This window comes from Coregonus lavaretus (assembly GCF_964263955.1).
Source record: "Coregonus lavaretus genome assembly, chromosome: 6".
NCBI lineage: Eukaryota > Metazoa > Chordata > Actinopteri > Salmoniformes > Salmonidae > Coregonus > Coregonus lavaretus.
Genome location: NC_139993.1, coordinates 64,300,935 through 64,316,217, shown reverse-complemented (window position 1 = coordinate 64,316,217; position 15,283 = coordinate 64,300,935). Strand labels below are relative to the sequence as shown.

The 15,283-nt window shown below is 45.0% G+C and overlaps 2 protein-coding genes across 5 annotated transcripts in view; both read right to left on the bottom strand.

The window, feature by feature from the left end:
* Positions 1 to 6,296, bottom strand: part of LOC311130250 (solute carrier organic anion transporter family member 2A1-like) — a 37,218-nt gene extending 30,922 nt beyond the window's left edge. The window contains exon 1 of one of the 2 annotated variants that reach the window (XM_084162954.1): positions 6,131 to 6,296. In XM_084162954.1, the coding sequence (XP_084019080.1) occupies positions 6,131 to 6,187 (57 nt within the window). In that variant the 5' untranslated portion in view covers positions 6,188 to 6,296. The remainder of the gene's footprint in view (positions 1 to 6,130) is intronic. The other variant, XM_084162953.1, reaches the window with a different exon arrangement.
* A 3,508-nt stretch (positions 6,297 to 9,804) lies between these two features.
* Positions 9,805 to 15,283, bottom strand: part of LOC311131266 (tyrosine-protein kinase RYK-like) — a 96,679-nt gene continuing 91,200 nt past the window's right edge. For all 3 annotated transcript variants that reach the window (XM_084164135.1, XM_084164136.1, XM_084164134.1), the window contains 2 exons: positions 14,748 to 14,884; positions 9,805 to 11,335 (listed from right to left, as the gene is read on the bottom strand). In XM_084164135.1, the coding sequence (XP_084020261.1) occupies positions 11,224 to 11,335; positions 14,748 to 14,884 (249 nt within the window). In that variant the 3' untranslated portion in view covers positions 9,805 to 11,223. The remainder of the gene's footprint in view (positions 11,336 to 14,747; positions 14,885 to 15,283) is intronic.

The following is a 15,283-nucleotide window of genomic DNA, read 5'->3' as shown; positions in this document are numbered from 1 at the left end:
AGTATCTATGCTGAGTAATACAGGAAGGCAGTATCTACAGTGGGGAAAAAAAGTATTTAGTCAGCCACCAATTGTGCAAGTTCTCCCACTTAAAAAGATGAGAGAGGCCTGTAATTTTCATCATAGGTACACGTCAACTATGACAGACAAAATGAGAAAAAAAAATCCAGAAAATCACATTGTAGGATTTTTAATGAATTTGCAAATTATGGTGGAAACTAAGTATTTGGTCACCTACAAACAAGCAAGATTTCTGGCTCTCACAGACCTGTAACTTCTTATTTAAGAGGCTCCTCTGTCCTCCACTCGTTACCTGTATTAATGGCACCTGTTTGAACTTGTTATCAGTTTAAAAGACAACTGTCCACAACCTCAAACAGTCACACTCCAAACTCCACTATGGCCAAGACCAAAGAGCTGTCAAAGGACACCAGAAACAAAATTGTAGACCTGCACCAGGCTGGGAAGACTGAATCTGCAATAGGTAAGCAGCTTGGTTTAAATAAATCAACTGTGGGAGCAATTATTAGGAAATGGAAGACATACAAGACCACTGATAATCTCCCTCGATCTGGGGCTCCACGCAAGATCTCACCCCGTGGGGTCAAAATGATCACAAGAACGGTGAGCAAAAATCCCAGAACCACACGGGGGGACCTAGTGAATGACCTGCAGAGAGCTGGGACCAAAGTAACAAAGCCTACCATCAGTAACACACTACGCCGCCAGGGACTCAAATCCTGCAGTGCCAGACGTGTCCCCCTGCTTAAGCCAGTACATGTCCAGGCCCGTCTGAAGTTTGCTAGAGTGCATTTGGATGATCCAGAAGAGGATTGGGAGAATGTCATATGGTCAGATGAAACCAAAATAGAACTTTTTGGTAAAAACTCAACTCGTCGTGTTTGGAGGACAAAGAATGCTGAGTTGCATCCAAAGAACACCATACCTACTGTGAAGCATGGGGGTGGAAACATCATGCTTTGGGGCTGTTTTTCTGCAAAGGGACCAGGACGACTGATCCGTGTAAAGGAAAGAATGAATGGGGCCATGTATCGTGAGATTTTGAGTGAAAACCTCCTTCCATCAGCAAGGGCATTGAAGATGAAACGTGGCTGGGTCTTTCAGCATGACAATGATCCCAAACACACCGCCCGGGCAACGAAGGAGTGGCTTCGTAAGAAGCATTTCAAGGTCCTGGAGTGGCCTAGCCAGTCTCCAGATCTCAACCCCATAGAAAATCTTTGGAGGTAGTTGAAAGTCCGTGTTGCCCAGCGACAGCCCCAAAACATCACTGCTCTAGAGATCTGCATGGAGGAATGGGCCAAAATACCAGCAACAGTGTGTGAAAACCTTGTGAAGACTTACAGAAAACGTTTGACCTGTGTCATTGCCAACAAAGGGTATATAACAAAGTATTGAGAAACTTTTGTTATTGACCAAATACTTATTTTCCACCATAATTTGCAAATAAATTCATTAAAAATCCTACAATGTGATTTTCTGGAGAAAAAAAATCTAATTTTGTCTGTCATAGTTGACGTGTACCTATGATGAAAATTACAGGCCTCTCATCTTTTTAAGTGGGAGAACTTGCACAATTGGTGGCTGACTAAATACGTTTTTCCCCCACTGTATGCTGAGTGATACAGGGAGGCAGAATCCATGCTGAGTGATACAGGAAGGCAGTATCTAGGATGCAGTAAATGGTGTGTCAGTGTTTGTGTTCATCTGTGATTTCACAGCCTACAATTCCGGTAATATACGTAAGACACTCGGAAGTGGAAGGGATGGGGCCCAATGCTGCCAGCACATGAAGAGTAATCACACCGATCTAACTCCGCTGCGTCAGACAGACGCATGAGGACACAACACGACAACACTGACGGACTACCTGGTTACTGCTTCTGCACATGAACTGACATGCCCACACACTGATGGAGCCCAACGTCAATCTCTCTCACACACACACACACACCTTCCTGCTGTACACATCTGGGCTTTGAGCTGGACCACCTGGTTTGGGAATGTGTGTGTTTGTGTTTCTATTGCTTCTAGAGTGTGAGAGTGGGTGAGTGAGTGAGTGAGTGAGTGAGTGAGAGAGTGTGTGTGTGTGTGTGTTGTGATATAACATGTACCATAGGGATGAAGTAGAGGTTCAGGATTTTCAATCTGCAGCACAAATCTGTATCTAAAAGGGACCTACCGCAGTCCTCCCCTGTACCCTGTGACCTTCTGCAGTCCTACCCTGTACCCTGTGACCTACCGCAGTCCTACCCTGTACCCTGTGACCTTCTGCAGTCCTCCCCTGTACCCTGTGACCTACCGCAGTCCTACCCTGTACCCTGTGACCTTCTGCAGTCCTACCCTGTACCCTGTGACCTACCGCAGTCCTACCCTGTACCCTGTGACCTTCTGCAGTCCTACCCTGTACCCTGTGACCTTCTGCAGTCCTACCCTGTACCCTGTGACCTTCTGCAGTCCTACCCTGTACCCTGTGAGAACCCCATAGGAAAACAACACTCAGGCTCAGAGTGGATGCAATGTGTTGGTTTTGGACAGATTCTGACAGACCTCCTCCCTGCCACCTCTTCTGTCTGCGTTGTATCTCAGACAGCAGAGGGATCAGTTACATTGTTACAACACACTGTTCGTACACAATGACAGGTTGTAAGCTGCCCAATACTTTCTCCGGAGAACAGCTCAGATAATAAATGATTAGTTGTTTGCCTCAAAACAAGAGCATTTAGGGCTAATCTATCATGGGATTAGTGTACCAGAAGGACACTCCACCTGTTACGCATTCCATATTTGATATAGCGACGGAATGTTCTACCTGACTCTGGTCAAAAGTAGTGCACTACGAAGGGAACAGGGTGCTATTTGGGACGCAGCCACAATGTTAAGTCAGACCCAGTGCTAATTTCGTCAACAAAGATTCGTCAAACACCTATTTTTTTCTGTGGCAATTGACGAGACTATAACTGACTAAATAGACCCAGAAAAAAAACTATAACTAAACTAAAATGATTTTTCATTTCAGTTGACTGAAATGAGACCAGACTAACTTATCTCATAAATAGAACTGGTGTAGTTATGTCGCACATGCAGCTATTAACAATATATGAAAATGTCTGCTCTACCCAAAATTACAACCAACTGATTGCAGCATTACTGCCGAAATGGAGGAGGCAAGTGGAAAGGGGAGAAGGTGAGGAACTCGTCTGTTGGCATTAAAGACCAAAATTGGCTAAAGAAAATTGTGATAAATAAAAAAAAGTATACCAGTTTCATTTAAGGATTAAAATAAATTCACAGCTGCACAATACAGGTTGTAAAATAATTGGGAGGGGATTTTCACAGTGCCGATTCCATGGCACATGGTTTATGAACTGATAAACAAAATGACGCCGGATTCAAAACTTAAGAGTTTTCTATTTAAATTAAATTATTATACAAAATTCTTGCAACCAATAGAATGTTATATAATTTATATGGGGGGATACAACCATCTCAGCTCTGCAGATTTTGCTGCGAAGAGACAGAATCATTAGATCACTTGTTTTGGTACTGCCCATATGTAGCTTGCCACGCCTCTTGTGTAATATCTACAGTGGGGAAAAAAAGTATTTAGTCAGCCACCAATTGTGCAAGTTCTCCCACTTAAAAAGATGAGAGAGGCCTGTGATTTTCATCATAGGTACACGTCAACTATGACAGACAAATTGAGGAAAAAAAATCCAGAAAATCACATTGTAGGATTTTTAATGAATTTATTTGCAAATTATGGTGGAAAATAAGTATTTGGTCACCTACAAACAAGCAAGATTTCTGGCTCTCACAGACCTGTAACTTCTTCTTTAAGAGGCTCCTCTGTCCTCCACTCGTTACCTGTATTAATGGCACCTGTTTGAACTTGTTATCAGTATAAAAGACACCTGTCCACAACCTCAAACAGTCACACTCCAAACTCCACTATGGCCAAGACCAAAGAGCTGTCAAAGGACACCAGAAACAAAATTGTAGACCTGCACCAGGCTGGGAAGACTGAATCTGCAATAGGTAAGCAGCTTGGTTTGAAGAAATCAACTGTGGGAGCAATTATTAGGAAATGGAAAACATACAAGACCACTGATAATCTCCCTCGATCTGGGGCTCCACGCAAGATCTCACCCCGTGGGGTCAAAATGATCACAAGAACGGTGAGCAAAAATCCCAGAACCACACGGGGGGACCTAGTGAATGACCTGCAGAGAGCTGGGACCAAAATAACAAAGCCTACCATCAGTAACACACTACGCCGCCAGGGACTCAAATCCTGCAGTGCCAGACGTGTCCCCCTGCTTAAGCCAGTACATGTCCAGGCCCGTCTGAAGTTTGCTAGAGTGCATTTGGATGATCCAGAAGAGGATTGGGAGAATGTCATATGGTCAGATGAAACCAAAATAGAACTTTTTGGTAAAAACTCAACTCGTCGTGTTTGGAGGACAAAGAATGCTGAGTTGCATCCAAAGAACACCATACCTACTGTGAAGCATGGGGGTGGAAACATCATGCTTTGGGGCTGTTTTTCTGCAAAGGGACCAGGACGACTGATCCGTGTAAAGGAAAGAATGAATGGGGCCATGTATCGTGAGATTTTGAGTGAAAACCTCCTTCCATCAGCAAGGGCATTGAAGATGAAACGTGGCTGGGTCTTTCAGCATGACAATGATCCCAAACACACCGCCCGGGCAACGAAGGAGTGGCTTCGTAAGAAGCATTTCAAGGTCCTGGAGTGGCCTAGCCAGTCTCCAGATCTCAACCCCATAGAAAATCTTTGGAGGGAGTTGAAAGTCCGTGTTGCCCAGCGACAGCCCCAAAACATCACTGCTCTAGAGGAGATCTGCATGGAGGAATGGGCCAAAATACCAGTAACAGTGTGTGAACACCTTGTGAAGACTTACAGAAAACGTTTGACCTGTGTCATTGCCAACAAAGGGTATATAACAAAGTATTGAGAAACTTTTGTTATTGACCAAATACTTATTTTCCACCATAATTTGCAAATAAAGTCATTAAAAATCCTACAATTTGATTTTCTGGATTTTTTGTGAATGACCTGCAGAGAGCTGGTCATGGGTACATTAAGATAGCGATCCCCCACCCGGCTCTATGGGTAATGATCCCCCACCCGGCTCTATGGGTAATGATCCCCCACCCGGCTCTATGGGTAATGATCCCCCACCCGGCTCTATGGGTAATGATCCCCCACCCGGCTCTATGGGTAATGATCCCCCACCCGGGTCTATGGGTAATGATCCCCCACCCGGGTCTATGGGTAATGATCCCCCACCCGGCTCTATGGGTAATGATCCCCCACCCGGCTCTATGGGTAATGATCCCCCACCCGGCTCTATGGGTAATGATCCCCCACCCGGCTCTATGGGTAATGAACCGTATGTTAAACAGACCAAACAAAGAGAGGAAAAGACGTTTCAGGAATATTTGTAGCTACGATGACAACTGAAGCAGTGGAAGGTACACCATTCCACCCCGGGCAACATGCTGAAACATCCAGGTGTGGCCAACATAGCTGTGTGACATAATTAGTATTTAGAATAAACTTCCCTAGTTGTAGCTCCCTTATTAACATAACAGACTGCTCTGGTAACAGGGTGAGAATCAGTAGCCTTGGCAACTATAGGGTGTATTATTATGTCTAGAATAATGTAGGGTCACTATCTCATGGTACAGGGCAGGCTATCTCATGGTCTAGGGCAGGCTATCTCATGGTCTAGGGCAGGGTATATCCACTGAAGACACACGTATTTTGATCAGCCATGTTGATCATTCAGACATACAACAGGTTGACAATATAATGAAGTATCTATCAGCACCCAGAAAGAGTAACGAAGGAGATAGGGTGATCAACTCTGGTGCCGAGCTTCCTAGCTGCTCAGCGCCACCTGAGCATGACTGTACGGATCAAAAGGTTACTATTATCAAATCAGAGACAATTATATGTTGGAGAAAATACCCCCAAATACTCTCCTAAATGAATAGGATGGGTAGATTTTCAGTCAAATTTCTCTCCAATAATAAAGTAATATGCATGAGAAGGCTGATAAATAATTAACGCTAAACAACGTACCTTTATATTGCTGAACACTGATCTTGGTTTCTTCATATCTTTGGCATAAATCTCCATTTGCTGTGAAGAGTAAAAAGGTATCCAGAGAAGAGAGAGAGAGAGAGAGAGAGAGTCCAGTCCTGGCAAGCAAAACTCAGCAGCAGTGAATCTCTCTATGTTGAAGTCAGATGGGTAGTAGCAGTCTCGGTGTTCTGCTCCGGTGAGTCTCAATGAGCTTTTATGGCTCACAGTGATGTAATGGGGCCGACTCAGCCCACAACTCCACTCGCACAAATGTTTTCAACGTAATGATGAAAGAGCATATTTGGCACACGACCAGTTTTTACATGCGCCGCGCGGAGATTGTTTTTACTCAACAATAGGAACAAGACTTATGTCATTGTTTAGACAAACATCTAATAAATAATTATACACAAAATGTAGTCAATCTGTTTAATTGCAGCACTGCAAGTCTTCAGTTTAAACTTCTTAAATTGACCATCCAACAAAAGTTTCTGCTTTTGTTTTTCAACATTTACAGTTCGGCACTTCAAAAGTATGACAGCAGTTTATTTTATAGCCATTGATACCCATCTTGCCTGGTGCGGATCCGACACACAAGCTAGTTGAAAAGTCTGGGTTTACCTCTGACAGACAAGCATCACCACCTCCTGTTGTTTAGCCGTGAACGTGAGACACAGACGCACGCACGCAGGCAGACAGACAGGCAGACAGACAGGCAGGCAGGCAGACAGACAGGCAGACAGACAGACAGACAGGCAGGCAGGCAGACATGCAGGCAGACAGATGCACGCAGACAGGCACACCCTCCCTCGCTCCCTTCTTGACACACATCCAACAGGAGGTAATAGGTGTTCTTCTGATAAATCACACAAGCCTTACAAAAGGTGTCATTATTCCATCAAAGCCAGTTCAAGGCTTAGCAGCTGCGCACACAGTGGGAAGAACTACGAAAGTCAACCCAGGAAAGAAAAGGGCATCGATAGACTACAATAAATCAATAACACTCCAATAAATCAACACCACAACATATTTTTTTTAGTTTGTCAATGTACGCTGGGAGGTTGAAAAGTATTCATATCAAATGAGGCGTTACTTTGACCTATTGTTACTGCTGCTGTTAATATGTTAATACTGTGCACCACACCTGAAATGGGCACTAAATCTACGTATAGGGTGTCAGGTGGTTGCAGAGACCAAGTGGTGGTGATCAGGGGCGAACTGGGTCCAGAAACCGGCCCTGGCATTTCTAACACACCGGCCCATTGTCATCCGCTCCACCTCCATTATTAACCAGATAATTATCATTTTGAGAAAAAAAGAAAGAAAGGAAAAAAAGCAGGTTAGAATGGCCCACTGGGCTAAAAATGGACCAGCCAGTCTGATTTTTGGTGGTGGGTTGGGTCATCCCATCTGGTACTAGATCTGGAGTGTTGCCAGGTTTACTGACCCGAGGCAGCATGCTCTTAGGGGTAGGCTGGGTATCTGTTAAGCACTTTGGGGACAACTGCTGATGTAAAAAGGGCTTCATAAAAATACATTTGATTGATTAATTGGGAGAGAAGGTAAGAGACGTCTGCAAGGCTCTTCTACACTTTGCCAATTGATGAAGAAATCAAAACAGGAAAGCATAACATTCTGCTCGTCACCAGTTGCCCTTACAGTTAGCCACTTTACGCAAAGGCATGGAAAATACTAGTCTGTTACAGTACATAGGACATTCTGGACATTCCATTAGAAGACTCATTGAGCAACACTGATTAGGACACCGTTTAGGTACACCATGTTCTCATATATCAAGTTATTGTCTGAAACTATGGAGGTGAAAGCAATACACCTGTTTAGGAGAGGTGCTGGCTAACGGAGCAGAACACTTGGAGAAAAAGAAAAAAAGGAGAGCCGTTCACTCCAGGTGCTCAGATGCAACAATTCAACAACCAACGTTTCGACAGACAAGCTGTCCTCATCAGGGTATAATGATGACGACAGCTTGTCCGTGGAAACGTTGGTGGTTGGGTTTGTTGAATTGTTGCATCTGAGCAGCTCTCCTTTTCTTTTTCCAAGTGTCTGAAACCATCCCTAAAAGATGTTGTCCTTAAAATGGAACGATTAAACATCTGCAGTGGTTTGAGTCTGAAGGAGTCCCCCCCCCCCCCAACTAGGGTTGCAAAATAATATTAGCTTTCCCAAGATTCCCTGGTTTTCCAGGAATCGCAGTTGAAAGACTCAAGACAATCAGGATGGAATAAGCTGGACATTCAGGAACACTAACTAGGATTTCTGGAAAACACTGACATTTTGGAAAAGTTACTGCAATTTTGCGACCCTCATTCTAACCAATCAACAGCTGTTGAGTGTTGTAGCAAGAACCATTTTACAGACAACTGCAGAAGCAGAAGGAAATATATTTTTACTACAAAAAGGTTTTTTAGGAAGATGTTTTAGGAAGTGGTTTCATATTATGCAGGGATGCTTGCTTCAAAACTGCAAAATAAAAAAGTTTGACTATCAATGCAAAGGCTTAGATAGCATCTGGAAATCTAAGACGACATTGTTCTGTAAGTGTTACAACATTTGCACATAGAGCCCCTCTGAACAACCAAACCCTTTTTATGGGTCCCGTGTGTAGCTCAGTTGGTAGAGCGTGGCGCTTGCAACGCCAGGGTTGTGGGTTTCGATTCCCACGGGGGGGGCAGTATGAAAATGTATGCACTCACTAACTGTTAAGTCGCTCTGGATAAGAGCGTCTGCTAAAATGACTAAAATGTATTACACTGTGTGTCCCAAATGGCCAGCCTATTTCTTAACGAGAGCACTACTTTTGACCAGGGCCCGTAGGGGGGGGGGGTAGGATGCTATTTGGGACCTACCTCAGACATCAGGTCAGGGTCTTGCTCAGCACCTCGGAGGCTTTATCAACCTGGTTTCCTCCACAAATTAAGATTTCGGATCAGTTTCCATTATGCCATGTTGAAAAGGTGTAGCACGTTTCCCTGTAGTGGGACTTCATCCTTTGTTCCCCTGCTGTATGTACAGTCCGTACAGGGCACGCATCCCAAATGGAACAGGGTGCCATTTCAGAGCCACACCGACTAGTAAATCATACTGCGATAAGGGATCTATGGTTGAAATTTTGACACACCGAAACTAACGCTGGGCAGAACATGTTCATCTTTCTGGTGAGATTCTTGGTTATTGAAACTGTTCTATAGGTAACACTTATAGCCTGCAGGTATAATGCTTAATAACTTGTTATAGGCATGTATGAGCCTTTATAAATCCTATATGTTACGTCTCTGTGCCTCAGTAATACCTCCTCAGCCCGAGTTGTGGTTATCAATTACTGTGATTATAATTCAGATTGGTTCTTGGCTGTGCGACTGTGAAACCATTGCTATGCTACTGTACAATAAAAGCTTTGATGTTCAGGAAACTCCTAAGCACAGCGAGGATCCTGCCAATCAGGCCAGGCCCATTTCCTCCTGCACTTCAAAAACAGGCAAACGTTTAGGATAGTGTCCCAAACAGCACCCTGTGAACTACATAGTGCACTACTTTTGACCAGAGCCCTATGTCCAAAGTAGTGCACTATATAGGGAATAGGGTGCCATTTGGGACACAGCCTTTACAAACAGAACGGGTGAAAACCTACATATAAAAACCGACCACATGAATCAGAAGAAACGCATTTAATTTTTGGGGTCTGAATTCAGTTTACAGAATGAACACCCTTTAATTCAACATGCAGTGATCCTGTTGACATCCTACAGATCTTAGAAGATGAGGCCATGATGTAGCTCTGGCCCCAGGCCATTACCTGCTGCTTGCTGATGCTGAAGGCTCAGCATGAGCAAGCAGCACGTAACGCCTCGGACAAGAGCTAGCCATGACGTTGCCAAGGTTGGCACTTATTCCGTTTTTCGCAGTGATTAGTGTCCCTAGTACAAATTCATACTTTCTCAAAACAACGTGTGGTTGGGTAGCTGGGTTGTTGTTCTGACACAGAACAGTCAAACTCAAAAACACAGAATATTATCGATGACGACAACCCTGTTAGATATTCATTCCCCTCAGATATGTGATATTGAACTTGCTAGTTGTGATTGTGAATATCAAAAAGGGGATACAATGGGTAGCTTTCCAATGAGTGAACAACATAACTCATAAACCAATCATTCTCCATGAGGGTATGTAGTGTCCTGTACACGGTCTGTAGCATTCATACAGTCTGGTCAACACTACTGGCTAAACAGATACTAAAGGGATCATGGGATGTGGCGACAACGACAGCTATGCTAGCGCTCCATTGGCACGTCTCCCAAGGAAAAGGGAAACTAACGTGTGGCACAAAATGTTCAATAGGTCCTTCAGTGGAGATCTGTGGAGACTAGAGACACACCACATGTCATTGTCCAATATAAAATGTCCAGCAGAGCAGAGCTGCTTTGGCCTTGGAGACCGACCGTTCCATCCCCCAAAGAGGCCTCTCGTACCAACCTTGAGTTTACCGTACCATGACTTCAGTACACAAAAGACGCTCCATCTGCGGCCCAAATGCCCCATGTAGTGTACTAGGTGAAGAGGGTGTCCACTTTGGTGCCCTGCCACTATACATGAAGCCTCAGTCTACGGTGGACTCATCCTCTCAGATCTACAACCAGAAACGTACATCTCTTCTTCTCTAACATGGAAAAAAACAACATATTAGCATAGTCTGTCTTTACAAACGGGTCCTCAAAAGTTGGTAGGAAAATGGCGGTGACAGCTTTTAAAGCTTCTTACGTTCTTCTAAAAGAGGTGACGTCCTTGTGGGTCACATAGTGAGGGTATAGGTCTGTTCTGGAAGCTTGTGAGGTATTGCTGGGAAATATGACGACCTCTGAAAGAGAATCCATCGAACTCCGCTGTGAGAACAGCTTGAAGCTTGCACGAATTACAGAAACCTCACTCAAAACAATTCCTCATAATAATGTTCATAATAAAGTCTTCTTTCAATTTCTAAAGGCACAAGGTTTGTACATGTATTCCTCGTGGTGATTAGTGCTGTTCAGTAACTCCTGGGCCTGGTCCGTGCAGAAGCCTGGGGCTAGATTTTAGACGTATGCCCCCAACGCCGCATGAAACTCAGTCAGACACTGCACGAGCTGCTGGAACTTCGGCCTCTCCTCTGGATCCAGGGCCCAGCAACACGCCATCACTGCAAACCTAGACAGACAGACAAACAGACAGAGAGAGAGAATTAGCTGGGTCAGCAAGTGAACATGCACCTCGCACAAGCCATTTAGGCTAGCACAGTGTACGTTGACTCAAAACCCCATAAGGACTGCCAAATGGGGTCTAAAAAGCACTGCATGTACTAAAAAAAAATGTCACATTCCCAGTGTCAAGGCTATTCAGTACTTGGGTCATCAGAGAAATCAACATCACACCATCAGTCCTGCATCCCTCAAGGTCTCCTGAATTCTTCTATCTGGTGGAACAATCCAACTCAACGCCTACTCTTTCTGAAGGAAACGTGTGCCGCAGCTCCCCAAACAACAGTCCGATTAGCTTTTCCTCAACTTCCCTGCCTGTCCAACGCTGTTGGCGTCCGCTCATCCAACCGTACATCACGGAGTGTTGAAGTGATGACAGTAACACCGAAGTCCCAAACGGCACACTATTCCCTGTATAGTGCGCTACTTTTGAACATCTAGCTTTGAAGCGGACATAGGTTCTTTCACAATTTGTCTTTCCTCAATTCCTTGCGTTCTCATCTGCTTCTAAAAACGCACTGGGGAGGAAAAAGGTCAGAGGCGAGGGACCTTGGTCAAAAGTGCACTAATATAGGGAGTAGGGGTGCCATTTGGGATTCAGCCACAGAAGCCAGTTTTTGTCCCTTTGTGATTCCTGGCCAGCTCGTCCACAGCAGTCCAACGCCTCCCTGCAGCCCCCCCGACAGACGCAGGACGTGGATAAGACTCCGTCTGTAATGAATGACGCTGAGAGACAGCTGCCCCCGCCACGTAGCTGCTGGACTTATACAGCTCTAGAATAACACATGCAAACAGAGACTCCCGAACATGGGCTGTGTGTGTGTGTGTGTGTGTGTGTGTGTGTGCGTGCACGTGCCTGTGTGTGTGTGCACTAGGCTTGTTTACCGTATATACTGTATAACGGGGTATTTGGAAAGAGCCACAAGATGGTTTTTCCAATACCATCGAAACTATTTCTTAGAAGTTGTTTTTATACATTTGTAATATTTTTTAGCTATTTTTTAAAGTAAATACCCGCAGTCAACTTGTGCAGTATGTTAGGAGATAAAACAGATTGCGTTCTTCATTTCACCCGTCACGTTATTTTTACATTGTGAAGTTTACCGTAGTTCCCCAGAACGGTTGAGCCAGTCACGTGTTTGTTTGTAAATAGCACAACCGGAGAAAGCGGGAGCCGGTGAGTCCAGCTGTGTATTGACAGGGGTCGCGTTTTTATATTGAAAGACAAGTGTTATTTTCTTAATTTGAGTGATCAGGGATGTGCAACTATAGTTTTCCTTCACACAAAAAAATACATTCGTGCAACACATTCGGCAGAAAATAGCTTCATTTTCATCAGATGACAACAGAAGTGCAACGCAGCAAAAACAAATGCATGCCCATCATATTTCTAATGTTTATCATAGAAAGAACGTAGCCAGCTACATTTCCTAATGTTTTGTTTAAAGATGAGCTTGCATTTTACCGGAGAAAAATACTGGAGCAAAGTATCGACACAGTGAGAAAGCAGCCTGCTGATAGAAGGCCTTTAGTGGAGAAGAGAAACTGAAGCACAGAATTTGTTTGACGCCGAGCAAAAATTACAATAAGAAGCATTTTAGAGCTGCAGTTACAAAACAAGATATTTCAAATTCTTCAAATTCTGCGTTAACGCGACCCCTAAGCTAAAGTTGCTAGTTATCTAAGTGGCTGAATTAAATAAGGTGACGGGCATCATATTGTGTTAGCTTTCTGCTTTGTTCGAGAAGTCAAAGCCCTTTGTATGAGTTATCTGTAGGCTCTTGATTTCCTAGCGTTTCGTTCTCCGCTCAGTTCTCGGGCCGTCTGCTCCTCCCCCCTCTTCGAGCAGAGCAGGCAGGCCCGTTGCCCTAGCGACTCCAGACTCCACCCAGACACAGAGTGTACACATGCTGCCCCAGAGGCAGTACTGGTCTTCCTTCAGACAAGCATGCCTCATAAGCATGCCTCATAACTTTGTTCATTTGCTTATAAATGTCCAAACTCACCAAAAATGACATTCGGTAGCTCCTACCTATATATGTATAACTTTATGAGCTGGATTGCATGTTTTTGCACTCGTTAGCATATTTAGCTAGCAGCCTCCATGGAAATGCTCTATTACTTGTGCTAATTCTGTTAGCATTCTGCTAATAGACGCCAAATGGACTTTTTGTGTTTCTTTGGCGCCCCCTTGTGTACTGAGCCGGTAATACCGTAAATCCCAGGATGAGAGTAGGACAGTATGACGTCTGGCTACCGCCCAACCCTAGTATGTAAGGCATCCGGCTGAAGCTGAACTCTCACCCATTTGGCTCTCTCCCCTCTGGAGGGTCCTATAGTCAACTGTCTCCCCTCTGGAGGTTCCTATAGTCAACTGTCTCCCCTCTGGAGGTTCCTATAGTCAACTGTCTCCCCTCTGGAGGGTCCTATATTCAACTGTCTCCCGTCTGGAGGGTCCTACAGTCAACTGTCTCCCCTCTGGAGGGTCCTATAGTCAACTGTCTCCCCTCTGGAGGGTCCTATATTCAACTGTCTCCCCTCTGGAGGGTCCTACAGTCAACTGTCTCCCCTCTGGAGGGTCCTATAGTCAACTGTCTCCCCTCTGGAGAGTCCTATATTCAACTGTCTCCCCTCTGGAGAGTCCTACATTCAACTGTCTCCCCTCTGGAGAGTCCTACATTCAACTGTCTCCCCTCTGGAGGGTCCTATAGTCAACTGTCTCCCCTCTGGAGGGTCCTATATTCAACTGTCTCCCCTCTGGAGGGTCCTACAGTCAACCGTCTCCCCTCTGGAGGGTCCTATAGTCAACTGTCTCCCCTCTGGAGGGTCCTATAGTCAACTGTCTCCCCTCTGGAGAGTCCTATATTCAACTGTCTCCCCTCTGGAGAGTCCTACATTCAACTGTCTCCCCTCTGGAGGGTCCTATATTCAACTGTCTCCCCTCTGGAGGGTCCTATATTCAACTGTCTCCCCTCTGGAGGGTCCTACAGTCAACTGTCTCCCCTCTGGAGGGTCCTATAGTCAACTGTCCATGCAGGACAGTCCTATAGTCAACTTTCCATGCAGGACAGTACATGTGCTTATGTTGATAAGAGAGAGGAGAACATCCCATAAGAAGCCATATCATTATTCTGAAGGGATACACTACAGTTAACGAACAGCTGGAGATTCAAACTGCGAGACAATTCTCATGAGATACAGTATACAGGAAATACTTAAGACCAATAAAACTATAGAATTGTCAATTACAATAAGTGTTGATCAAACTTAATCAATTAAAACACATAAAAACGGTCTAAAAGCCCTGTATGTCTGTGTTTCAGTTCATCGGGACAGTTGATTGGCTGTGCTATTGTACTTACAGTTCATCGGGACAGTTGATTGGCTGTGCTATTCTGTATCCGTCCTTCAGATAGGCTGCCATCTCGAAGGGGTCGATGTCCACGTAAGGGGTCTGTCCCAAGGTCATCAACTCCCACAGGGTCACACCAAACGCCCACTAAGGAACAGGGACACAGGTTAAGAGGTCAGGGGTTAGACTACAAGGTCATCAACTCCCACAGGGTCACACCAAACGCCCACTAAGGAACAGGGACACAGGTTAAGAGGTCAGGGGTTAGACTACAAGGTCATCAACTCCCACAGGGTCACACCAAACGCCCACTAAGGAACAGGGACACAGGTTAAGAGGTCAGGGGTTAGACTACAAGGTCATCAACTCCCACAGGGTCACACCAAACGCCCACTAAGGAACAGGGACACAGGTTAAGAGGTCAGGGGTTAGACTACAAGGTCATCAGCTCCCACAGGGTCACACCAAACGCCCACTGAGGAACAGGGACACAGGTTAGCGGTCAGGTGTTTAGAGGTCAGATCACAAGGCAGAACGGACCAAAGG